General features: G+C 39.6%; 1 protein-coding gene across 2 annotated transcripts in view; it reads right to left on the reverse strand.

Annotated features, from left to right (window-relative positions):
• Positions 1-27,578, reverse strand: part of pax7a (paired box 7a) — an 84,284-nt gene extending 56,706 nt beyond the window's left edge. The window contains exons 1-5 of one of the 2 annotated variants that reach the window (XM_079843728.1): positions 27,135-27,578; positions 25,942-26,177; positions 25,634-25,763; positions 25,290-25,418; positions 969-1,168 (exon numbers count right to left, since the gene is read on the reverse strand). In XM_079843728.1, coding sequence (XP_079699854.1) covers positions 969-1,168; positions 25,290-25,418; positions 25,634-25,763; positions 25,942-26,177; positions 27,135-27,219 — 780 coding nt within the window. In that variant the 5' untranslated portion in view covers positions 27,220-27,578. Of the gene's footprint in view, positions 1-968; positions 1,169-25,289; positions 25,419-25,618; positions 25,764-25,941; positions 26,178-27,134 lie in introns of both variants that reach the window. The other variant, XM_079843727.1, reaches the window with a different exon arrangement.
• Positions 27,579-27,902: the final 324 nt, after the last annotated feature.

Below are 27,902 nucleotides of genomic sequence, written 5' to 3' on the forward strand. Positions count from 1 at the left end.
TTTACCTCGGGACTTTCCCTTTCAGCCTTTCGAAATCCCCAAGACGCAGCTATCTTTTGCAATGCTGTTTAAGTAATAATGAATGCTTTTACATACACTAGAGCTTAGCAGACATAAACCTACAATCAATGCAAATCGGTCCCCTAAATACATCATGCGTGAAATATTGCAAGAAAACAGGCATAGCATAAATCTCTCAACATTCTCCCAAGAGTGTGGAAGCAACCATTTAGACACATATGTCTTCTTCCTTGAATGCTAAGAGACAGACAAAGACATATGTTGAATCAGTTACCCTGCCTAGGTGTACGTTCTGGTGAGGAACCTAAGTATAGATTGTCGAGATCTACGGAGGACGACACAGGGATGAGAGTTTGGAGAAACCTAGACTCCCTACCCCCACCTTGCAGAGTCTTTTACAAGTGCTTGATTGATTAATGTTGTTGTCAGGGAACAGAGTCCCCAGAGAGAACAAGAGGGATCCTTTCTGATATGTAGAGGGATTTACAAGTAGCGGCCAGCTTTCAAGTGCTGGGAAGCGATCGCCAGCCAAGGGAAGAGATGAGAAATCCATCAGGAATGCATTTTGTCTGTTCTTCTTTCTTCCCTTCTCTTTTCCCCCCCCATCCCTCTTTTTGTCTCCCACTAGCTCGGAGTGCAGCTGCTGCTATAATTCTACTGTATTTGCTTTGCGATGTTACATAAAACTACAGGGTTCACAAACTGTCAGGAAGCGTCAGAAAGCCTTGGGGTGAAAGTAATAGGGCTCCAACTGACATCTGACCAAGAGTGATGTACTCCCGAAGGTCAAACAATTAGTCTCTGCTGAGCAAATAAATATAACAAACACCGGCAATAAACACAGGTGTCTGGATGACAAGAGACGAAACGACTCAAGTCGATCAGATGTGTACTCAAACATAATCCAGTCAAGTCCAGGGGAAATACAACTATCTGTGCAAGCTCACCTGTACGCGAGCCTCGGTCAGTTTGGTCCTCTGTGCGAGCTCCTCTCTGGTGTAGATGTCTGGGTAGTGCGTCCTCTCGAAGGCCTTCTCGAGCTCCTCCAGCTGCTCTGCCGTGAAGGTGGTACGGCTGCGCCTCTGTTTCCTCTTCAGGGGCAGGTCCGGTTCCGACTCCACATCTGAACCTTCATCCGTACGGTTACCTGCGTGCACAGTTTGGAAATAAGTCTTTGAGTGCCTTCGAACCTCAGCACCGAGTTTCAGAGGCTTTAAAAAAAATGGCACGTTATTTAAAAAGAAATTTGATACATACAGCAATTGAAAATCTCAGCTGTCATCGTTAAGCGGCAGTATAGCGGCATACCCCAAATTTGTCAACGGAAAAAACGATCCTGAAAGCCGAAGACCGGCTATCACGACGATATTAATGCTTCCGTTATCTCGACGTGTCAATGGAGTGCTAGATACCGTTTTATTGGGTCTTATTCATATGTGAGAAGTCTTCAGACACATAATCCTGCCACTGAGCCCTGGAGAGGCCTGGGGGACGTAACTGTGAGGGTTAGGGTAATCTACACCAGACACCTTGCTCTTGCACGTCCGCCTTATTCTCTCTGTAGTGGCCCGGGGCTAGCTCCTAAGAGCAAGTGTTTGAAATAAGAATGTATGAGACTTCTGGGCCATTGAATCCCTCCCTTTGTGTTTCAAGCTAGTGTTCAAAATATATTACAACATATTTTACATTACTTTTTTTCCAGGCATGCAGTCAAAGACAAGTGCAGATCGCAGTTGGCAGTTTGCATTTTAGCCAGAGGAGCATTTCCCCGGCACAAAGACGAACACCACTACGACCGAGCCAAGAGAAGCGTTTGTAAGGAGAGATATGGAGTGTGTTAAGATATATTACTGAAATACATTACCATGATAATTGATTCCAAAATTGCATCATACTTTATTTGTGAGCCACCTCTGTATATCTATTCACGGCAGCAGAAAGCTCGTGAAAGGTCCTGTCACAAAAATCACACTTCTACATTTGCTTTCTTAAAACGCATGAGTGCTAACAAGCAGCGTAGCGTGAGTCTTGCTCCAGGCCCTTTGGTCTTGCATCATCCACGGGGGAAAGACAGAAAGAAGGGCTCCGAGCTCCTTCCCCCGCAACGCCACAGCTGCCACGGCGGAGACAAATCTCCTTTGAGCCATCGTGCGCGCTCTCTGCCCACTGCTGATCAGCAGGTTCCTGCACCCTGGACCACTTCACACGAGTTCTCCTGCATCTCTGTTTCCTTCTGCCAGACCAGAGCCTGATCATCTCTCTCAAACCCCCATCTGCCAGGCCTCTTCTGTGGCTGATAGGCTGCCAGGAAAAGAGGTTACAAAAAGGCCTGTGGGAGTGCGAAAGTGTGTGTATATTAGTATGTGCATGGGCGTGCGAGTGTGTCCGTGCGTATCGCGAATGCATTCTTCACGGTGCATGTGCGAGTATCGGGTGCACTTGAAACAACAGAGGAAAAACAAACCCTAACGCAACCATAACAATAAAAAGAACCAAACTGCAGGCGTACGAGTAATTCTGTGCATGTTTGCGCATCCATGCATGCATTCTTCTTGGTGCATGTGCGTCTAGGTGCACTAAATACTTGCACAATCGAAGAACCAAACTCTGGTCCTACAAGTAATGTACGTTAGTGCATACTTGTATATCAAGAAATGCATTCTTCCAGGTACATGTGGACATACATGGAAATTATAAATTGAAAAGACTATAATATAAAACTAGGGTTTTGTGCATTTACACATGCATTTGTCTCAGTGCATGTGCAAGTATTGGGTGCACTTGAAACTGACAGTAGAGGAAAAACAACCCCCTAACACAACGCAACCATAACAATAAAAAGAACCAAACTGCAGGCGTACAGGTAATTCTGTGCATGCGTGTGTATCCATGCATGCATTCTTCTTGGCCCATGCAAGTTTAGGTGCACCAAATACTTGCACAATAGAAGAACCAAACTCTGGTCCTACAAGTACTGTACCTTAATGCATACTTGTGTATCAAGAAATACATTCCTCCTGGTACATGTGGACATACATGGGAATTATAAATATAAAAGACAAAACAAACTAGGGTTTTGTGCATTTACACATGCATTCATCTCGGTGCATGTGCAAGTATTGGGTGCACTTGAAACGGACAGTAGAGGAAAAACAACCCCCTAACACAATGCAACCATAACAATAAAAAGAACCAAACTGTAGGCGTACAGGTAATTCTGTGCATGCTTGGGTCTCCATGCATGCATTATTCTTGGCGCATGTAAGTTTAGGTGCACCAAATACTTGCACAATAGAAGAACCAAACTCTGGTCCTACAAGTATGTTAGTGCATACTTGTGTATCAAGAACCTAACTGCAGGCGTACAAGTCATTCTGTGCAATATGGTCCTGGTTTGTGTAAGTTTAAGTGCACCAAATACTTGCATAGCAGAAGAAGCATAATTGCTAATTATCAATGTTAGTGCATACGTCATGTGGACGTACATGAAAATTATAAATATAAAAGACAAAACAAACTAGGGTTTTGTGCATTCACACATGCATTCTTCTTGGTGCATGTGCAAGCATTTGGTGCAACTTCACCAACAATAAAAGAAAAAAACCCTTCCGCGATGCAACCGCTTCAAGACGAACCAAACTGCTGCAGTCTCCAGACCGGCTCTGGAGTTTAATTAAACAAGGAATTAGCGGATTATATGGAGACTATCATTACAGACCACTCGAGCAGTCTTCACAGAATGTCTTTTTGTCTCCCCGAGCTCTGGCTCAATGATTCTCAATGGATTACATGCGACCGCAGGACATGAGTCCGCATTCATTAAATCAATTCCTCCATCTTCCCCCATTTAATAAAGATTGATTTTTTTACAATGCTGCCTGGCACTCCAGCGCACAAAAAAAAAAAAATCTTGAATATACAAAGTTGAATATGTACATATCCCGGATATCCCTTTGTTGGTTTTCATGAGGATGCGCCAGAGCGATTTGTTGCTAACACACCATGACAACACTTGAGACTGGCGCAGTGGTCTACGGATCACTTTCCAAAGTCACCTCGGCATCCTGAGGGGGAGGGAGAGACGTGCCGCTGTGATTTTTGTTTCATTGCACAGTTTCGCCACATGATTCATGAGGCAAGATTCTGTCAGCGTACCCTGCCCTCGCGTCTCTTTGTTTTCTTTCTGTCCACACGTTGGACACATCAAAGACTTTTCGCTTTTACTCACAAACATACTGTAACCGTATCCAATCCCACCGCACGTCTTTTGTACTGAAATACTTGTGCAAAACACATGTAATCAATGGGCAAAACTCAGGAACAAAACTCAGGTTGTTGTTGCCGTCTCACAAGCTCTAGCTCAGCCGTCTTACGAGCCCAAGACTGAAGGTCAACAGGCCCCCTGACAACAGCAAGGATTATGGTAATGAAACAGATGCTGGCAGAGATAGAGCAGTGATACAGGCCTCATCTCTGTCCCGAAGAGATCCACTGATTGGGATGCTAGCTTTTATCAAGGGAACAGAAGCCCCAAATGGGTTCAGATAGGTTATGGCAGTCATGTAATGTACTACAAGCATATGGTCTCTGCTAGCTGCTAATGTGAGCGTGGAGGCTGACGGTTTAAGTGTAAAATGAGCTGAAAGTATATAAAAAGTAAACGAAATTATCGCCATTCATTCGTAATATATACGGCTTCATTCCTTTGAAATGCACTACATTTAACCACCGTAATCAGGGGACAAAAAAAGCAGCAGTTCATTTGCACTTTAAACACAATTAAGCCCAAGAAGATGTGAGGTCAATTCACAAGAACTCTTCCCTGTTTTAAAACAATAAGGTACATCCTGACTAATCCGCCACACAATAACCGAGCTGTAATTCTATTTGAGGGTTCTGGGGATATTGATAAAGTCCTCCGCTCATTTATCAGCCAATTAAAGCCTAATTATGTTCCATTCATTCTGTGCTACAGCCTGAATGTTTTTCCTCCAGGGCCCAACGTGATCTTTAACGAAATGTTGACTTTGTGCCGAGTATTTAATTTGCAACAAAATCAGGTGCGTACAGATTGCTCTGGCGAATTTTAGATCGTATTTCATTTAAAAACCAACCCCTTATGGAGCAGAGGGCTAGAAGCAGATAAACCATTACGAGAAGGTTCTCTGCTTCTTGGATAGATGAATCACTAAAGCCAAATATTATCCATTTAAGGCCCATTATCTGCAACAGTCAAGCCAACATACACATTTAGCTCAACCGTTTACGTTAGCTTGCGTTGGCTTAAAGGGATAATTCACCCAAGAATTAAAATACTGTCATTTACTAACCCTCATGTTCCAAACAAGTATGCATTTCTTTCTTCTGAGGAACGCAAAAGATATTTTAAAGAACATTGGGTCCACGGAAATGTGGACATATCACAAAAGTCCTATCTATTTAACTGTTGAATTACTATCTTGTGTATTATATTTCCCATTTTAAGGAGTTTACATACGCTTTTAAAAACAAAAGTGCATAAGGAGGTTTTCGCATCAATGCATTAGAAGAAGCATTTTGGGTTCCTCAAAGAATCTTTCAATTAACAGTTCTTAAAAGAACCATTTTCCACTATGAAGAACCTTTTGTCCAATGGAAAGCTTCCATGAATGTTAAAGGTTCATCATGAAAGTACACTCTAAAAAATGCTGAGTTAAAAATAACCCAAGTTGGGTTGAAAATGGACTAACCCAGCAATTGGGTTGTTTTAAGCAAACATTGATCCCAACCACTGGGTTAAAACAACCCAAAATGCTGGGTTAAAACAACCCAATTGCTGGGTTAGTCCATTTTCAACCCAACTTGAGTTATTTTTAACCCAGCCTTTTTGAGAGTGTACCAATGCCAATAAAGAACCTCAGTGTTAAATAGCCATAAGACGGAATTCCTTCCCTTCTCTAATGGCTTTTAAAATAGTGATCAGTGAGTTAAAGGGATAGTACACAAGAGATATTTTAACGAATGTTGGTAATCAAACAGTTGACGGTAGCCATTGACTTTGAGGATAAAATACTATGGAAGTCAGATCTGATATCTTATTTTGTGTTCAACAGAACAAAGAAACTCAAACAGGCTTGGAACAAAATAAGGGTGAGTAAATTATGACAAAATTCGCATTTTTGGGTGAACTATCCCTTTAATAGAGACCTGACCAACAGCGAGGTTGCAAAGAGAAAACAGTTCATATGGTCAAACGGCTACTAAAAGAGATATGACACTAACAAAAAAGTACCATGTTAAGCATGGTCCATGTTATATGCCACAGTACTTTTTTGTAAGCAAAACACATTCATGGGTAACTAAATCTCAGCTAAAAACAGTCTCTTTGTCCTCATGATCTATCTATATGGTTTTAATTATATCACCCAACAGCATCAAAAGTGATTTGCGCAGCTCATCTGAAAATAGAGTACGATACATCATTACCAATCCTAAGATCCTAAAAGGATGTCAAAGATCCTTATAGGGGGAAAAAAAAGACAATTGAAAAGCACGATTGAGCCAGAATTCAAAGTGCAGCTTTTGACATCATCAGAATCCCAGGAATTAGTCAGGGATGGCGGATAATAAAAAGCCTCCATGACACAGTGAGAAGGAGGTAGAGGCGTCTCCAACCTCATCTGCTAAGATTGCCTTTGAATCAGTATTAGCTCAACATTACGGCAAAATTCTATGCAGCCTTTTTTTTTCATACCGTAACCAATGTCCTCAATATCAGCTGTACCTTGCAAACTACCCAAGACAGAGTGACAAAAACAGACAGGGCTTTTTGCAGTGCGGCATTAGCTCATAATGGCTCATTTTGAAAAGCATATTAGTTCCAGCATAATTACAATCAAGTCTTACGCTTGCTATTTTACAGGCATTCAATAGGACCAGCCTCGGAGCTGCAAATGACACCAGTTGAGTGTAACTGACAACACATCTTCCCCCTTTTTTTTCCTTCAGCATCTTCCTAAACCCCCCACATTCCCACAGGACAAAAATAACAGCGTCCCTGCTTAATTTTTTGTTTACATGTTTATTTTGTACATGCCTTTGTGAGAGCCACTGGAGCAATTATACTTTTTGTCACTCCAGGAGGAGGAGAGGGGAATCATAATGCCGAACCAGCCCGTAATGAGCCGAGTTTTCGCAGTGCGATCTGATTTGATATCTCTGACATCCATCTGCCTCTCTTTGCAATCTCTCTGGCTGGCGGCCTGAATATAAAACTCTGCGTGTTTCCTCAGGTCTGTTTAGGGATTGAACCTTTGATACTGGTGTGCCTACGGTGGGAGAGGGAGGTGGAGAAGCAGCGAGATCAAATAACTGACAGAAAAATTTGCATTGTCGAAGACGGAGCTTGAACGTACTTTTCCGGTCCTGCCCCCACAGGGTTAAGGCAATCTGACGAAACGTTCAAACAGCAACATCTTTAAAAAGTCCATGAAAAGATTAACAAATACATATCATTTTACAATATGATGCAATATTGCACGCTCACAATAAAAAGGGAACCCCTAAAGGAAGGTTGCTCATTCTTAGTTCAGTTATCAATCACCTCAAGTTTCTGCCGAAATGCATGTCTTAAAAAAAGATCAGCTCAGATCATTTGGCCTTGGGAAAATGAATGAAAAAGGCTCATATCGAGCTCTCTGACTACTTGTAAAATTTGATTCTTCTAAAACTTTTCTCCAGTAGAACTGTCTGAGAAGCAGGAGACGTCTACATTTGCATCTTTTCAACAATTCAGATACTAAATATATATACGTATGTGAGATACTGGGAAGAAACAATGCCAGTCAAGGGCGTTTACATGCTTTTTTAGCTGGGATAAAAACAACAAAGTATTTTAAAATGTCATGATTGACTGACCTAGATAATGTTGACGTTGTGCACTTGCTTTTAAAATATAACTATTTGACTACTCAAAAAAGTAACTCCATTGCATTATTAAGCCAAATAAATATAAGCCTGCAACCCAAAAGCGCTTGTTAACAATCAATTTTTCCGTTATGCTAGTCAATTTATACTTTTTCAGGCAGTCGAAACTTCTGCAATCAGAGTTAAAAGTTCATATTTATGCAAGGTACGGCCTATGAAAGTCAAAGATTCCACTTTGAGCTTCAGTTGAACGGTCTCTTGTGTCTCATTGCCATTGTCAAAAGCGGTCTCACAGGAACGTTCCTCTTTTGCTTCCCTTTTCACAACATTCGGGATAAAAATCACATCCTTTAGAAATGACGAGAGCGGCGGAGAGAAAGACGAGTCCAAAGAAAAAGAGCAAAAGGAGGGGAGGGTCTATAATCTTTGGCTCCCACAACAAACAATTAGACCTTTTTTTCTTTCAGAGAGGTTGAAAAAAGAGGTTTAAGAGAGGCGCAGAAGAAGCGGCTAAGGCGTTGGTCTTTTATAGCTCTTGTCATGTGGGTGAAGGCGCAGGGCGGCCATAGGAACACACGCCTAACGTCCAACAACAGGCTGGGCCCCGGGCCCCTTTGCGCTTTCAGCCTGCATAGACGCTGCACCTCAGGGGGCCATTAGAGCCTGAATAGGGCCCTGACAACCCCGCGTAGCTCAGCGGGGTATCGATAAATGCTGACATATTGACTCCCTATGCCCCAGTGCCAGGGGACAGGCGTGCCAAAATATGAGCGTGAAGGACTTGAATGGCGGGATTTTATACATAAACATGGATACAAATATACAGTGGGGTCCGAAAGCATAACAATTTCAGTGTCACATCATCAGTTTTACAAATGAACTTTGACTATTGGATTAGTGACTTGGGTTTAAGCAATGATTAGTAGAGTATTTTTTACAATAAAATGCTATTATTCAAATATTTTAAAGGGGTGGTTGCATGCGATTTCACTTTTTTAACTTTAGTTAGTGAGTAATGTTGCTGCTTGAGCATAAACAGTATCTGCAAAGTTAGCGCGCTGAAAGTTCAATGCAAACGGAGATATTGTCTTTTAAAGTTATGGCAGTTTATTGCCTACAAAAACGGCCGGTTTGGACTACAACAAGCTTCTTCCCGGGTTGGTGACATCATAAACACCTGCTATTAACATAAACACTGCCCCCGCGAACACACAACAAAGTGTGTGAGGCCACGTCGCAGTCATTACAAAAGAGAGAGAGCTGTTGCACAACTACAAACTACATTTGGCCATCTAACCAATCTAAGACCATTGAGTTTTTCGAGGGATGGGCTTCACAGAAGCAGGAAGCAAACGAGCCGTTCAAACGACAGTGGAGACAGCGGTGTGGAATAAAGGTCAAATATAAGAAAAATACGGCGTTTTAAAAAAAATTTATACTGCGCCCCATAAACACAACCAAGCCTAGAAAAAAAGCACGGAACCACCCCTTTAAGTAATTATTTGTGAAAATGACTAGCAATTTCTGAAGTTTCAATGGTGTAGGTTCATCCTACACCATTATTTTTTCAGTGTAGTGTAGAATTTCTTCTTTAAAACAACTTTTCTCAGTTTTAGAAACTTTCCTAAAACTTCCTAAATACTGTCGTTACCCCTATTTTAAACAAAAAAGTGATAGTTTCCACATTATTTAGTGGTTGACGTCGTAATCGCATTTTGATTCCCATTTTGATTCACTTCAGCAGTGGGGAGGAAAATTCAAAGCCATTTTTCATATAAAGAAAGCAACTAGATATTTTCCAGTTTACGAGACACAGAATTCCTCTAATAGTCAAACAATTGTCTGAGCAAACTAAAGATTAAACTGAACAATATTGCTCAAATGTTCCCAGCATGCATCGGAGCATAATCCCAATAATATACGATTATTTTTTTGTTGTTTGCTGACTTGTAATGTAATCTGTATTCTCCTTGATGAATGTATTGGCTGAGTGAGGCCTTTTGCATTTAGCGAATGAACAAATTCAACTGGATAAAACGAAGTAGAACAATTTTTAAGACAATAGTCGAGAGAACCTAAAAATCTGAGGCTGCATAGAATTTTTAGGGTTCCTCGACCAATCCTTTTTTTTTTCAGTGCACACAGTCCGAGCAGGAATATTTCCTTTTGAATTCCCGTCACCACAGGGAGCGAGAGAAATGAGAAATGGAGGATGCTTCGCCGAGCCGCTTTCTTGAGGGTCACCCTACCTACCTCTGTTCCGAGGGAGCGAGGCTTAGTTTTCTCTACATCCTTCCTTTTTTGCCAAAATGGGATTTCGTTTCCTGGGGTTAGGTCCCTGCTAATTAAGGTCACAGCTAAAGTAATGAAATTAAGAAGGACCACAAAGAGAAAAAGGGAACCCAAGGGGTGCGTTCCAATAGCGCAGAAGCCCCTTCAGAGGGCTGTGAAAGGAAAAAGCAATGCAGGAAATCAAATACTAACTCTGAGCTCTAAGAAGCGCCTGTTTATTTTATCCAGAATGTAAAAGGATGGAGTTTAGGTAGGAGACAGAATGCACTCAAGGACTGAGATATGTGCCTGAAGGACGGCTTCGGAGTCAAGGCATATAATTCTTTCATCATAAAGCGGTTATATAGTACAGTCAAACTCAGTTTGAGTTCACTCTGGAGGAGGATATCGCCATAAAAAAAAGATATTATGAAAAAAAAAAAAATTATTAATCTATCCTTATCGAAAGATGCTATTCCTGAAAGGTATAAACTTGCATGGATGACCCATTGGTTGCTCTTTCAAAGCTCAGGAGATGTACTGGAGATCTCTGTTACGTATGCTAAAAAAAATCACATTTTAACCACATTTTTCAAAAAATAAAATGGGTCACACTTTTGATTAGGGTCCAATTCTCACTTTCAGCTATTAACTTTTGTCTCAATAAATTACTGTTTATTACTTAGTATAGTAAATTTGGGTATTGGGTCGGATTAAGGGATGTAGAAAAATAAGGCATTAATATGTGTTTTACAGGTATTAGTAAACAGCCAATATCCTAGTAATATGCATGCTAATAAGCAAAAGTTAATAATGAGAATCGGGCCCTAAACTTAAGTATTACTATAAAATGTTATATGAGCAAACCCCTCCGTAAAAAGAAGAATATAGATAGGAATAAAACTAAGGTTTAGTGCATGTAAAGTGAAGTGGAGATTTCTGACCGCCTTTAAAAATATGTATTGTATTTTAAATCTACTGCCGCAAATGTATAATGTGTAATACAATAAACAAAGGGATATTTCACTCCCAAAATTTGAATTCTGTCATCATTTACTAACCCTTAAGTTGTTCCAAACCTGTATGAGTTTCATGGACCACCAATTAAAATGTTTTGGGTGAACTATCCCTTTATGTGTTTATTTTAGATGTTTTCTTTCCAGTAGCCTGAAATAAGACATGTTATGGAAGCCTAAAATCTCAAATTTGACCGTGCATGAACAAAAAACAATGGTTTTGCCTGTGGTATCTCGTGCATAGCAGACGAACTTAATGAGAAATGTTCATATTGAGATCTTTCGCATTTGATTTCATACTTAAAACATCTGAGAAGCAGGAGACTGCAGCAAAGGTCTCACTTTTTTCAAACATCAATCCCTCACTATAAAGTTTTCCGCTTTGATTCAGTGGATATCGCTACTACATGAAATTCCCAAGACATTCTCCAGGACATAAGGAGGTCTTTAATATTTCCTGTTTTTTGAGTTTACATCAGCGAACAGTCACAGCAGCTGACGGTAAAGTCAGAGATCAGCGCTCCATATTGTGTCTTTAGACGGTGAGGGCATTTCAAAATGAGAGCATGCATTCCCCTAGGGAGGGTCCGACAGGGGACGCCTTAAATAAACCCATTAGTTAAAAATGGAAGGCTTGGCTTTTTCCTTTGAAGTTACAGGGATTGCTCCTCTTCGCCGCTCGCCGTCTCCAAGCTCACCGGTCGACACTTGCGTATTTTTTAACTCGGTGGAAAGAAGAAACACATTTCTGATTTGCAACACTCTAGGAACGTGTTTATTGTCTTTCTGCACAGCCTTAAAAACGAGCGGCCGCACGTTACACGAAAATAATGAAGGCTCCATTTGCAAAGCAGGTCAAAAGCATAAAATGGGCGATGTTATGGCCGTAAGTAGCATGGGCTAATGGTGATTTTAAAGCAGTCGAGCATGGTGTGAATGGCTCTAATTCATCAGCTCTGCGACTGGGCACACGGCTCCAAACTTAATTAGTGTTGCACATTATGTGGGGCATTTTCTCCATTGTAATAAAATTAGAGAGAATGCTTGCTGTACTTTCTAACACGCCTTGCTGTAACGGGGGATGACAATAATCCGCCAGTGTCCGTGCCAACTGTCAAAAACTTTGACATCTATGGCAGACGGGGAGAGACGCAGGGGGGGATTTAGACATTTGTTAGACATTTAGCTATTATGATCCTGTGTTTTCTTCTAACATGGGTAGTGAAGGAAACAGAAACTCTTTAACACACAATCCCCCCACCCAATGTTATGTCTGTCACTGAACATGGCATGCATTTCAAGCCAATCCCCACTGATATATCTGTCGAGAAAACAACGTTTTCACAAGCAGTGGTTGAATATAAATAAACCACAAATATAATAGACCACACAGATCTGAAGAGACACCAGATCCAATCAAAACAAAGCCAGATATTTAAAGATGCTGCTTTGTTTATAAGGGTAAAAACCGTCTGATGTTGACAGATGGAGGATGGGCGAAAAGATCTTCCGATGTTTTAGCTTCGTAGAACAGTGAGGATATCACAGATATAACTCTAATTCTGCTATTTAGCATGAGGACCAAACTTTCTCCGTTTTACCAATGCAGTCTCATAAGGTCTAAAATGTGCTGAAAATGAAGCTAAATTACAAAACAAAGAGAAAAGTCTCTTTTTCTAATCATGTGAAAACAAAGCCCATCATGCATTGCGTTTGATCTGTGTTGTGATGAATATTTATACTGTAGCTCTGCTATCCAACAAGAAGCATTGCGATCAAAATCCTCATGATGTGCTTCACATAAAACCCTGGAGAAAACAAGAGACACTTTTCCTTTCTATTTGTTTTTGGAGAGCTATCCTGACAAGAAAGGAGTCTAAAACAACCAATTAAAGCAAAATTGCCTTCTCTCTAGGAAAAACATTGAGTGAAAATCCCATGGGAACTGCTATAGAGCCCTGAGCACTCTTGTCCTTTCCAATGGCACGGTCAAGATCGACCAGACGAGCACGGATAGATAGAAAGATAGATAAATGGCTTTTGGAAGCCTTGTCAACACAAGCACTTACACGAGAATGCAACCCTGATGTCAACTCATTCCTCTACCGATATCTCCTCTCGCCTTTGAGTAAAACCTTTGTAAAATGAAAGAACACTTTCTTGACACCGACCAAGACCGATTAGCCCTATGATTACAGAATTTGTCCAACCTTAAAGTCCTGCACTGTACAAAAAGGCATTGCTGTGGGTGAATACACAATAGGAATAAGAAAAATATGAGATCTCCATATCCATATCGGGTCCATATCTCACTATTAACTACGTGTTCATTTAAATGCAATGTGTGGACTTTTTAATCACCATTTGTCATATTTCCATTTAGCAAAAATCCTTTTTTATTAACAACTACACCCAATGATTTATAGTGCATACACACTTTATGAGCACATGTGTTCCCTGGGATCGAACCCATGATCACATGATGTTGTATTTTGCAATGCTCTACCAATTGAGCTACGCAAAACCCGAAATATGATGCAAATAAAAGGAAACAAAGCATTAAAATGAAAGCGCCCTCTTGTCGATAGGGGCGCAACTTTAGTAAACGCTCCAATGGGTCGTATTTCAAGGAAGTGACAAACGACCTATTGGAGTATTGGTTGCAATTTCAGTATGAACTAATTTCTCATCACGCTTTTTTCTACATTACATTTGTTTTATAGCTCTCTTACTCAAAAATGAACTTCTTTGTGTATATTTGAGGGTAAACAAAGTTAACTCAGAATGTTTCTGAGCTATGAAAGAGCAAACTCTAAAAAAAAAAAAAAATGTATTCGCCCTACAGGTGTCAATAATCAGCTGAATATATCAAATGTGATTTGCGCCCCAAATTGGATTGCCAATATATATAATATCAGCAAGAACAGAATCTCTAAGGAGAATGAAAAAAAATAATAATAAAAAAGAAAAAGAAAAATGGGTACTTGAGATCCATCATGGCTTAGCCTAGAAAACTAACACATTATTGATCTTTTCTCGGGTTTCTTTCTCTCCGCTGTTTGTTTAGAAAAGCCTCATCCCCACTAATAGCTGTCTCAAAGCATAATCTCCCTCCCCACCTCTTCACGGTCCTCTTTTCATGGCATCTCACACAGTTAAAGTTAGCCGCCTCTCTGCGGTGAGGCTCCAAGAGCCAATTGTGTTGCTAATGTTGACACCTGCCAGAGCGGAGCAGAGCGAGGGCTGTTTGTGCTTCACTGCAGCCTGATGCAGATCATCTCTAAACTGGGCTCTCTTCAGGAAGATTACCAGTGCTTTATGGTCACCAACCACACGCTTTACTCGACAGTCGGGTAGAGAAGGAAGACAGGGGAAGAAAAGTTGGACGGACTATCAGATTGTGGGGTTGCAAACCTGACGATATCACTAAATGTTATCACTAAAAAGTTATTTGACATCCATATACAGACTGAGAATATTTAAACCTGGAAATGCACAGGGAGTTTTAGGATTTTGCAAGCGGGGGAAATGACGTGAAATTAAGTACATTTAACATTGTGTGCTATTTATATGTCTTTAATCAAATAAGCATATGAGTAACATGCGACTCTGTATAAGCGCAAGATGCTCTTCGGAACATCTCTAATAATACTGCACTGTAAAAAATACATATGATCAATAAGTTATGACAGCATATGTTTTTACATTGCTTTAAAGGAACATGAAAAGTTGCGATTTTCTGAAAATAGTCCCCAGCACGCTCCTTTGCAAGCAGGTTGTCACGTTGGTTGACGGAAGTTAGCCTAATTTCAGGCGCTGTAATATCATTGCGCCGTTGTACTCATGGGACGGCTCAAAGCTCTTGATTATTACGCAGGAATGAGAGAATAGTTCCTAACCATATCGGCCTAGAAAATCACAACTTTTAATTTTCCGTCGGTCCTATGGTGCGTTCACACCGGACGCGAATGAAGCATTTTGCGCGAGTGATTTACATGTTAAGTCAATGCAAAGACGCAAATAGACATTCTGTGGCACGATTCGTGCGAATGAAACTGTGCAAATTGAGCGTTTTGAGCATTTGACGCGTGATTCACGCGAATGGAGTTGAATTTTGGTGGATATTCGCGCCGCGTTAACCAATCAGGAGCTTGCTCTAGTAGTAACAACAATGAGGAGAAAATCTGTATATGAATATCTGGTTCAGACAATATGATTATCACTGTGATAACATTAAATGACATGAAACACAACCCAGTCTCTTTTTGTTAAATGCAAGTTTATGTTTGATCAATAATACAAAAGTATAAGTAAAAGGTAAAATAAGCTATACATGAAATAAAGCAAACAATGCAGTTAAACATTCAAAGTCAGTGCTAGTCCGCTACAACGGCAACATAAAGTTATAGCCTAAAAATAAAAAAGTAATGAAACTTCACTTTGCCCTCAGCATAAACGATTTGCCAGGGAACAAATTATAGATCCATGAGAGCAAAGATCGGCCGTTACATCTACACAAGACGAATTATAGCTCGAGACGCCACAGGCCATCAGAGCCAGTGGCAGACGGCAGAAGGACTGGCCGAGGAAAGGCTGCTCTCGCCGGGGTTAATGAGCGCCGCTGATCCACTGGAGCTCACAACTCCGAAAACGCCAGATCAAATGTTCAAATAGGCGCTCTCTTTATAAATAAACCACAGATTTGAGCTTTAAACAACTACATTATCGCCTGAAAAAGTCTTCAAACTACGTTTTGTCACACATTAACAGTAGATTTTAACAAAAAAGACGTGTAAACACAGCCCATGTCAGCCATTTCTCAACGAGTCAAACCGCCTGGCAGAAGCCCCTCCGATGAGGCAATTTCGCGTCTGTTGTGAAGTGAATGTCACGCGCGTATGAAGCGAGTAAACTTAAAATGTTCAAGCGTCCAACTTCGCGCGAATATTGCGATTTATTTGCTTCATTCGCGTCCGGTTTGAACGCACCCTTGGTACACAATGTAACTACAGAAGAGTCAAGTTTTAAATAGGAAAAATATCTTTGGTCATTTTTTGAGCGAGATGCTAACGGTCTAATCAGATTCAATGATCTATGCTTAGCTATGCTAAAAGTGCTACCACCAGACCCGGAGATCGGCTGAATGGATTCGAAAATGGTCAAACTCAACAGTTTAACTCTGAGCCTATTTTCACAAAAAGTGGCGTGTTCCTTTAACTCATCAAAATAAGTTAAGCGATTTGCCCCTTTTTTATGTTATAAAAGATTCAACTAATTTTTAAGTCAGTTTAATGTAATTTAAGTTTAAATGACGTGATTGTACTTAAAAATTTAAGGCAGCACCTTTTTGTTTACAGTGTGGAGGACATACGCTGACGCTGTGAATTCTGTCACAGGAAATACTAAGTAAAAATGTTGTAACCCACCACATGTAACTTTCTTTCTAATTCAAAATTATAATTTTAATTTTAATTCAAATTATAATATTTGAATTATAATTCAAATAATTCATTGGTTTGAGTAGAACCAACTCAAATTAAACAAATTAGTTACTTAACTTTTATGAGTGTTTAGAACTTTCTTTTCTTTTACTGTCACAAAACTGACACATTTTCAGTCATCCGAATGGTTTCATTGTTTCAAGTTTTATAAACTTGTTTCTTTTCATTTAGACTAACTTTAAATTTAACTAAAACTGTCCTGGGATTTCTATTTCCCAGCATTCTTTGCCATGACACTCATAAGGGATAGTAAATGCTCAAATTAAGTGTTATATAATGTTTTTGGTGTAAACCCTAACGCTCAAAATGAGTCATTGGTTTGAGTAGAGCCAACTCAAATTAAACCAATGACTTTTAAATAAATGACTGACTTAAATTGAACTGAAACTGGGCTGGGATTTCTATTTCCGCTTTGCTATGATACTCAAAAGTGAGAGTAAATGCTCAAATTAAGGGTCATACAATATTTTCGGTGCTAGATTAATGTCAAGTGAGAGATTTAGTTTGTTATGCTAGTCTGGAAGAGTTTCTGTTCACTGTAAACCCTAACGTTCAAACTAAGTCATTGGTTTGAGTAGAGCCAACTCAAATTAAACCAATTAGTTTAAATCAACTTAAATTTTATGAGTGTTTAGAACTTTCTTTTCTTTTGAGTTCACAAAACTGACACATTTTAAGTAACCCGAATGGTTTCATTGTTTTGAGTTTTATGAACTTGTTCCTTTTAATTTAGACTGAAACTGGGATTTCTATTTCCCAGCATGATACTCAAAAGTGAGAGTAAATGCTCAAATTAAGGGTTATACAATGTTTTTGGTGCTAGATTAAGGTCAAGTGAGAGATTTAGTTTGTTATAGAAGAGTTTCTGTTATGTTTGTTTTTGTAGGGTTACCATCATCTGACGAGTGGCATGAGCTTCATTTGAGAACAGATGCATGTTCAATGTTTTATATAGCTGTATTCAGCAAAGTGTTAGCATTTAAAGCAAGCCAAAATATTTAAGTCGAGGCTACATGATAATTTTAAGTTAAATATATGAATTAGCTTTTAAGAGCATTTAAAAAGTATGCAAGTTCTGCGACTGATTACCTCAATTTTTTGGAGTTTTGCCAAACGATTGCTCATTAAAAAAATTAACATGAACCATGATTGATCAGTACAACCACCAGAAAACATCTCCGACTTTTAGGACAGCTGACTTCACTCACACTGAAATAATCTCCGTGTGTTGGAGCGGGGATTCACCCCCAGATGTACATTAATGCAGACAACACACTGAGCCCGTCTCTTCCTCAAGCCCTCTTCACCAAACAGGCTGCTGTCCAGCCCCATCGTGTCAGTTTGAAGCCCCCATTCAAAAGTATTCATGCATCTGCCTTCGAGGCACAATGGCCGCTAGTTTATAAACTGTCTGCCCGCGAGCCCAAAAGCTTTAGTCCGCATTGTTTTCATACACTTAATAAACTTTTTGAAGGAGTTCATCAACTGGCCTGAATAGCCTGTGCACTGAATCTCAAGACCGAAAATAACAGAGATCTTTTTTCTCCTGCTCTTTTCTTTCTTTCTTTCCTTTTTAGGAGCAGTTTCTCTGACAATGGAGAGAGAAGGCTGTTAGACTTCAGAGGAGTCTTAGGCCCAACACAAGAAAAAAAGGCAGCATTCAATTAAAAGAACAAAATGCTTTCCATAAAGGGGAAGGAGACAATTGATTTCTCCTCCATTCAAAAGTGAGAGGATGATCCGAGCATCACTTCATATCTTATTCCAAAAGAGAAAAACACACACATTCAAATGCACACAACGCGTGAGAATGCAAACAGAGAGTAAATATGTTCACAATGCACAAAAAAAGAGATCGTTTTAAATTGTATTAGGGTAAGGATGCATAAACCATCACCTGCTTGATTTCATTCTACGCTCGAGGAATCTGTATTTATTTATTTGTGTTCGTTTTTATAAGTGCTTCCTGTGACACCCGTTAGACAGGCAGGACAAATTTCAAAGAGGCAATACATTTCAGTATTGGCTATAAGCCATTAATCCATTCTCATACCTTGAAAATGTGTGGAAAACTTAAAGGTCTTAAATGGGTGTCTTCTCTAATGAATTTCATCCCCAATTAGAACGGATCGCCAGAGTCCAAGTTGCGTCTCGCCTTTTCGCCTGTGGGGTCCGGAACGACTCCAAAAAATTCACAAACTTGCTAAATGAACAGGGCGCGCACCCATGAAATACGAGGCCCAAAACTGCAGTCTACTCCGCCTGTCGTGCTCCTGGAGTCAAATCAACTATTATATTCATTCATAATAATACTTCATATTAATCTAAAATATATATAATATTAAAAAATCATATTAATAATTCATATTTTTAATAAAATGCCGTTAAAGTAGTATATACAATAAATACCCATATAATAATAACAATGCAGGAGAGAAAAGAAAATACTCAAATACATAATCGCTGAAGGAAGCGTTTAATTCGATTTGACAAGTTCAACGCGTTTGTCTCGGTCTCTGAAAGCCTGGTCAAGTTTTGAGCTCTGAGTGCCGACCTCAGTTTATCAAATAATAATAATAATAATAGCCTAATAATAATAATAACTATCTACATAGCCAGTAAATAATTTCATTGCAATAGTTACAATTAATCATAGCTAATCAAGCATTTGTATTACTGTGATTTTGTTCTTGTTTAATTGGATTTATATGTTGCTGCGGCTTCATTTAAACCTAGCTGTTATTCAATAATCGTTCTGCAATATCACTTGTTGCTGAGATGACTTTCTCAGAGGTGATTCTGAGCTCTATGAGCCGCGCGCACTGAAGCGCGAGGAGCTGCCCAAGTGTGAGAGAGGTTACCGGTCACTGCCATTTACCGCATCCCGGGATCCTCTATTGTTCCTAAAAGCCACTTGAACGGATCTCTAAAACACCGACCATCGGGACTGAAACGCTCCATTAGTTAAATCCACACGCGCGCGCTGGAAAAGAGTGCGTAAATGATTGCTAAGACAAATGCGTAAAATACAACGGATTGCGAATACAATTCTGCCATATTGACTATTAATCCAGTCAATATACTACTGTATATTCTGGAATGCACGAACACAAACATAATAAATGTTTTGATGATAATTCTAAAACTAACATGCCTTTCTTCGATATGGGCATTATGATTTTGTTATCACATAATTAAGAATTTGTACACTGCACATGTTGCGCTCTGATTCTGGAACACAAAACTAATGTGTGATCCGAAGCACAATCCATATAATATCCATGTGCTATTCAATACAAATATATCTGCGAAATATTAAAGGTTCATTTGTTCAAAACGACAGCAAAATGACCACGATTGCGTGCTTTATGTTTTAGATTAATTTTCAGACCCCCTCCTCAAACACACACACATTTTAACGAGGCCTGTTCTCATCCGTATCGCAGCTTGTGTGTGTCAAGTGTGACCCGCCCTCGCAAATCAAATGGCTAAAACGGAAATGACAATTTACATGTCGGAATCAATTGTGTATTTAAGCCCCCATTACAAACATTAACCAGATACGAACGCACCGAATACAATATCCATTAGAATTGCTCGAACGGAGACGGAATTACGCACAAAGACCCAAGCAGATAAATAGTTTTATGTGCGACTCGTGTAGACCTATTACATTCGGGGTTCAAAGCACTTCAAAAGTTGAAAAATGAAATCCTCTCTGGTTATTAGCACGAGCAGATAATGCGCGTAAAAGTCTTCTGCGCGCTGCAGGATTGTGTGAAACCCGCACCATTACAAGACTTCTCTCAGATATAAGAGAGTGATATTCTCCGTAACATCTGTGCAGAGATTTGCACCGTCCCAGATGGCAAACCGCATTTAATGAAGAGTCAGGCAGACTTGTCAAGCGCTAATAAGAAGTCGCTTTGTACTGCGCTAGTCTCAAGTGTTTCTGATAAGCAAAAGACATCCACGGATCAAAGATCATAAGCTCCTCAATTTCCTTTAACTGGCTGAGCCCTCATTCACATAATCTTTACCCCTTTTTGGTTATTTTTAAACATCTCTGCAACACATCAAAACTCACATTTGAACAAATTCAAGCCCTGTCTGGAGTGCACAGGTCACCAGCAGCCATTGTTAACTGGACTCCCTATAGTCAATAAAAGCATCATTAAAATACCAGCCATGATTGCAACTTATTCAACAGTAGGCAAGCAAGAATTATTAATATTGTTCATTTCCTCACATATCATTACATTTATGGTCATGCCGGTGATAAGGTCATTGTTCTGAAGGGCTTGTAAGATGTTCCCAAATACTGTCCAATCAAGTCAAAGCGTTAAAAACCATTACAAATAATAAACACTTTATTTTACAGTGTCCTTGTTACATATGTTACATGTACTTACCATAGTAATAACAGTAAATTATGCATAAGTACATGCAACTAACCCTATAGTAAGTACATGTTGTTAAAAATATTACAAATATATAATTATACTGTAACAATTACACCTTAAAATAAAGTGCAACCAAATAATATATTAAGAAACAACAGGCTATATACAATAATCATATTATTATTTAACAGAATATTTATTATTAGTAGTAGTAGTATGTTAAATAAATAACTATAAATAATACAATTCAAACATCTAATGCCTTTGGGAAAAAACCTTGTAGCAAGTTGTTCTGGCTTTATTTTAATGCTTGAATCCGATTCATGGTCAATTGCATCTGGTTCGGTAAATTTGATTGGTTCTAGGAATTAGAACAGCTTTTATCAGGATTTTAAGTAATGAGCACTGTAATGGCCAAACGGACGCAAGCGTCGATAATCACTAACTGCAGTGTAATATTATTATGAGCTTATATCTGTTCTTATTAATACGCCTGTCAACAAAAAAATGGCTAATAGTAACAGAAAAAAAAATCACAAAACATACATGCACACATACATGCACGCACACACACACACACACACACACACACAGTGTTCCTTTACGCATGAAACCCTGGAGTCTATACACTAAAGAAAATCCCTCGCCAGTCAAATTCTCGAGCTGTGTTGAGACAGGGTGACGGGAGAGAAGAGGTTAATCCGTGTTTAATGCAGTGATGGTCCACACTCTGATGGTTATGTTATCTCTGCCCAACATTTGGGTCTCCTACAATTTCAGCCCAGCCAAAATAGCTGCAAGAAAGTGCAGATGGAGTCACTCTCGACGCCTGAGGAGAAAAAATATTAATAGCTAAATAACTTCCCCTTACTTTCACTTAATCTCCCCCCCCCCCCTCTCTCTCTCTCTGTGTCGCTGTAACATATTCTATTCCAGATGGATTTGTTTAAAATGTCTCCCTATGCTTCTCTTTCAGTGCGGCTTTAGGCTCGAAAGCATCTGCTTTATTTTCATATAAATGAGTGAAAAAGCCCTGCTAGTGCGCGTCTAGGGCGCTCTTTTCCAGAATATCGCTCTTTTCGTCGTGCTATATCATAGGAAAATATTGCGTTTTAAACATATCTATTTCTGTTTTCTTTTAAATATCGCTGAGTTCGTGAACACTGCCGCGCAACGCTCACAGCCATCCCGCCGTTCCCCCGTAACAACACTCCTAACCCCCTGACTGAATCTGTTTGATTAGTCTGAAAACCTCAGGTAATCCGCAGATTTGCTGAAGTGTCCAGTGCCACTCTCACGAACGGACGCGCGCTCGCGTTGAACTGACGCTCCTCCAGACAAAAAGAGCACCAGGTGACTGTCAGACGCGGGGCCGGAACCCATTAAAGACTAATTAAGCTTGGCAGGTTTGTGCTAACTCTGCTGTCGCTCATCATATTTTTTATTTCCGTAACGAGGATGGCAGGTGCACAAGATTATTATTATTGTAATGGCCACTAAACCAAATGTGGAAGTCATAGTTAAGGCTATTAAGGTCAGGCACTTGGAGATCTGCTCAGGGTGGAGGCGATATAGACAACGTTTATGTGGTTTGTTTGTTCGTTTTAAAAAAGGTTTATGTGGTGTGCCATTTTTTAACTTTAAAATAAAATGTTGGCATGCGTTGTATATGCCTCAAAAAGTCAACAAAATAAAAAAAAATGTGAAGTCTGATTTAACTCTTAACACATGAATAAAAAAATAAATAGTGTATATATACACCAACATGTTTACGAGATTCCATCTATGTAATAAATAATGTTTCCATGTATTTTGTATGCCAAAAATGTCAACAAAAATGTATAGGAATAATTTAGTCTAATCAATTTAACACCTTACGCAATAAATAAATAAATACTGTATTTTGTATATCCAAAAATAAGAATCTATCAATGTAAACATGAAATTAAACATAAATAACTAATATTTGCATGTATTTTATCAATACAACCAAAAATATCAACAAAAATGAACAAAGTGAGGTCAGACATTTTTATTTAGTCTATGTAATCAATTTAAGACTTTATAAACACATGCAATAAATTAATAAATCATGTATTTTGTATACCCAAAAATGTTTACAAGAATATATCAATGTAAACATGAAATTCAACATAAATAAATAAATGTTTGCATGTGTTTTATATGCCAAAAATATCAACAAAAATGAAAAAAGTGAGGTCTGACTTTTTTAATTTAATCAATTTAACACTTTATAAACACATGCAATAAATTAATAAATCATGTTTTTTGTATCCCCAAAAAAAGTTAACAAGAATCTATCGATGTAAACATGAAACTAAACATAAATAAATAAATGTTTGCATGTATTTCTTTATGCCAAAAATGTCAACAAATATTAAAAAGATGAGGTCGGACCCTTTTTTTATTTAGACTGCCACCTTATAAACACAAGCAATAAATAAATAACCCCCAAAAAGTTTAAATAAATAAATAAATGAATAAATAAATAACATTCAAATAAAATAAACAGCAAATCTCGTGAATTTCCGCCCTGGGCGAGTCACTGTGAGCCGTTTAGAGATGAAAGTGAAAAGAAATAAAGGGGCTCAGTTTAATCAGGGCTTAAAAGCTCTTCTACATTAGGTTTGTGCGCGAAGAGCTGCTGGAGGATCAGTGTGTTTCTCACCGGTGCCTCCGAGCTGTTACACTCCTCGGCGACACAGACGCCCATTCAACACGCCGCAGCTCTAATAAGTCTTAACATTATTAAATGTTATCCGGATGGTAAACTTAAAGAATCCCTTCAAAGAATTGAACAGCGAGTTCAGTGTTTGCGCCGAAGATGAGACACCGAATATGACAGATTTATGGAATCATTAACCCAGAGATGACGCACTCGTAACATTCCTAACAAATTAACAACCACAACCAGCGGACAGCAACATGGAAAGATCGAGTTAGTTTGCATGCGTTTGTTTAATAACGCATATCAGTTTTGAGACCCCGCGTTTCAATGCATATTTATGAATCTGCGCGTATTCACGACAAGCAAAAACAGAAACACAGATATTTGATTGAACGAATTAATGCATGTATCAATAGCATTTTAGAGCAATTAAAGAAACTCAATCTGTCAGATACGCGCAAACGCAGAAGCTTTAAACCAACTGCGCAGTTACGCGCAACTAACCCCGCACAAAAGACGCCGTTTTGCACCATGAAATGTTGAGCTTACAATTCTAAACGCTCCTTCATATTACAAAACTATCTAGCAGCAGGGAGCACTGAATAATTTATCTGCCTTTCTTTTCTTGCTGCCCTTTGTACAAAGTTTTCCCCTCTTTTCTGGGCTCTTTGAATGGGGGGTCACCGGTCCAGTTACTCTTTTTGCTGCCCGGCTCCAGTGCCTTTTCTCTTTTTGTATCTCAGTCTAAAGGTTACAAAGGCTTAAAACGAGATTGCTCATAACCACGTTTAGAAAAAAAGGTATTGTGACCTGTTGTATATATAAAATAATTATAAATTAAAATAGTAGGCTTAAATGGGTACATAGTACATATATTAAATATGTGGCCTAAAAATCAAACATAAATGTAATAAATTACATTTTTGCCCTAATATATAAAGCCTATAATAAGTTGCTAATAATAAAATATTTTCCAAAAATATAATACGTATAAATACAAGCGAATCCACATGTCGCGCGTAATGCAGTTGCTTAAACTGACATCGATTCTCAAACGGGTCAAACTGTCAGTTGTCGTTTAGGGGCTCGTTAAAACGCGAGGGAAATGGAATGTGCCACACAAATTAATTTACCAGGCTAAATACCTGACGTCAAGGCTCACATAAATAATTGAGTAAGTACCGAACAGCTAGCAGCATGAATAATGAGAGCTATTTGTGCCATTTTTTTTTCTTTCTCCAAGGGGGCGCACAGATTCCCCCTGGCGAGAATGAAGGACTGCAGCATCTGTCCCTTTCAAATAACTACTTAATGAAATATCAATTGCAACAACAGCAGCAATTATAGCACCAGTCCATCATGATCTGTCAGCGCGGCTGATCCACACCTCGAGAAGCAGAGTTCGAGTTTTAACACACAACTTTTACGCGCCACGTTTCCTCGCATCTGTTCGCACACAATGAGAAATTGAAAGGCCTCTGACCTTTGTCCCCGAGAATCCCATCGATGCTGTGCTTGGTTTTCTTTTCTCCGTCTTCGTCTTTTTTATCACAGTCGTCATCGTCATCTTTCTTGCCAAAACGAGCTCTCAAAACCCGACTAATGGAGCTAACTATAAAGAGAGATAATAATCACTGTAACGCCCAGTAACAATCAGAACACCAGTAATGTGATTGTTTCATTTAGACAAATCAAAGCGCACTGAAATTCGAAATCCAAAATGTAATTAGAACCGAGAATGTTCCATATGTTTTTAAACAGACGCCGTGCGTAACGTCCTCTAAATGTCAGTAAGAAAGAAATGCTGCTTACCGGAAGAGGCCTCACCTGAAGGAACCGTGCCTCTGTCACACACCCCGTCCTTCAGCAACTTATCCCGGATCTCCCAGCTGAACATCCCTGGATTCTCGCGTTTGTATTCCTCGATTCTCTTTTCAACGTCGGGTGTTGCGACTTGCTTTAGTATAGAACAGCAACAACAACAAAAACATGTGGAGGGGGGAGAAAACACAGGGGAAATTTCGTTTAATATAAAACATTCACAGTCCAGAAAGAGGTAAGAACTTTTTGGAAACACACTTCCCGTTGCGAAACGTGCGAGAGACGCGTGTGTTTGAGTGAAATGGTTCGCTCACCCTGGGTTTGCTTCCACCTATTGCTCCGGGGCGAATGGAACCGGTCTCCTGGTACCGGCAGAGGATTTTGGACACGCAGCCGTGCGAGACCCGCAGCTGTCTGGAGATCACGCAGGGTCGGATGCCGTGATGGGCCATTTCTACTATTTTGTGTCGGATATGATTTGGCAGTGGCCTTCCGTTGATGAAAACTCCACCGAGCTGGTTCACGCGACCTTGACCCAAAGGCGTCGAGACTGCGGGAAAACATTCAGGCCCAAAAAAAGGAGATTGAAAAAAGGAAGCAACATCATACTCTGCAAGATAAAGAAAGTGACACTTTAAAATAATCATGTTAACTGTGCAATTCATTTGGTGAAATTAAACATACATTTTGTTGAACAGCTTGCAATTACGCATTGGTTGTGCGACAGCGCTTTACTTTTATTTATCTGAGTTTGGAGGGGTGAGTCCTCCAGGCACAGAACTTATCGCAAAAACATCTATTCTGATGAATCATGTCATATCGGCTGATATCATTTATCATGCGTAATGCCTCGCGTTTATTGGAAGACGCGAATAACGATTAATCAAAGCCTGCAGGATCAACCCAATAAAACGATTTTTTTTCTTCCCTGAAAGAATCCTTCTATGCCATCCGCCTATCTGGTGTGTAACACTTGAGGACACTAATTGCCATTCAAGAGGCACTAAAGATGTGCCACTTTAAACCTCGATTATTCCCAGTCATGCAACACAAATATTAGTGTGATGCTTTGAGCCAGTTTTATTTCCCTTCGCTGCTGCGAGATACTTCTGTAAATCCCACAGATTGCAGGAATCGTGGGTCGGAAGGCTTTCGTCAAACTGCTCTTAAGCACGAATTCGCTCGATCTAGGAAAGACGTTCCCATTACACGCGCGAGACGCGTATGGAAATAATACGTCCAGGGAACATTTTAGGCTACTCGTAATGCTGCCAAAAAACTCTTTGTTGTCAATTATTAAATCATTGATTTTATTTTTTAGCTATTACTAAGCGAATTCGATTCAAGTCGACAATTTCGTTCCTTTTTAACTATGGCGTAAAAGCGCATTTGACATCATTAACTTGTTTTAAAAAATAGTTATGTTTTAAATGATTAAAAACGCAGTATTTTTTAAACATGTGATTTATAAATAATGTATTTTAATAATAAGAAGAAGTTTTCGTACCTTCTAATGGGAATCCGGTTCTGGGGTAGTTCTGGCCTGGAGCTGGCCGCATCATTCGAGGAACTGTTCCTGGTAAAGTAGCCATTCCAGCTACTCCCAAACTATTGAAACTCGCACTAATAAATGAAAGAAATCAATCACACAGAAAGCTCCAGTGTTGTTTGCGCCGTGGAAACTGTAACGGATCCAAAGAATTCCAAACACACACACACAAACACACACACACCAGTGGACAATGCCCAGTGTGCAGGAGAAAAAGTCAGATTTGTTCTTACAGTGAATACCCCAAAACAAGAGCAGAGCAAAGCATGAAATGTGCTCTGAAGCAACTGTGAGTAAATATTAGTGAGAGGATCTGCTAGTTTTGATTACAGCTGCTGTTTGGAGCCTGAGAGGAGTTTAAGTGGCCAACTTTGGCGCACATAGTGGGAGGAGGAAGCGCGCGCTGCGATAGGCTCTTCGGCACTCTTTTATTCAGCATGGAGAGAAAGGGTAATGCCCAAGACATGCCGTCCAATCGGGAGAAACTTTGCAGAAAACACACACACACACACACACACACACACACACACACACACACACACACACACACACACACACACACACACACACACACACACACACACACACACACACACACACACACACACACACACACACACACACACACACACACACACACACACACACACACACACACACACACACACACACAACCCTCCCACTCTCTCTCTAAATCAACACAGGAAATGTTACAATGAGTTTTCA

This window comes from Gobio gobio, assembly GCF_949357685.1.
Source record: "Gobio gobio genome assembly, chromosome: 19".
Lineage (NCBI taxonomy): Eukaryota > Metazoa > Chordata > Actinopteri > Cypriniformes > Gobionidae > Gobio > Gobio gobio.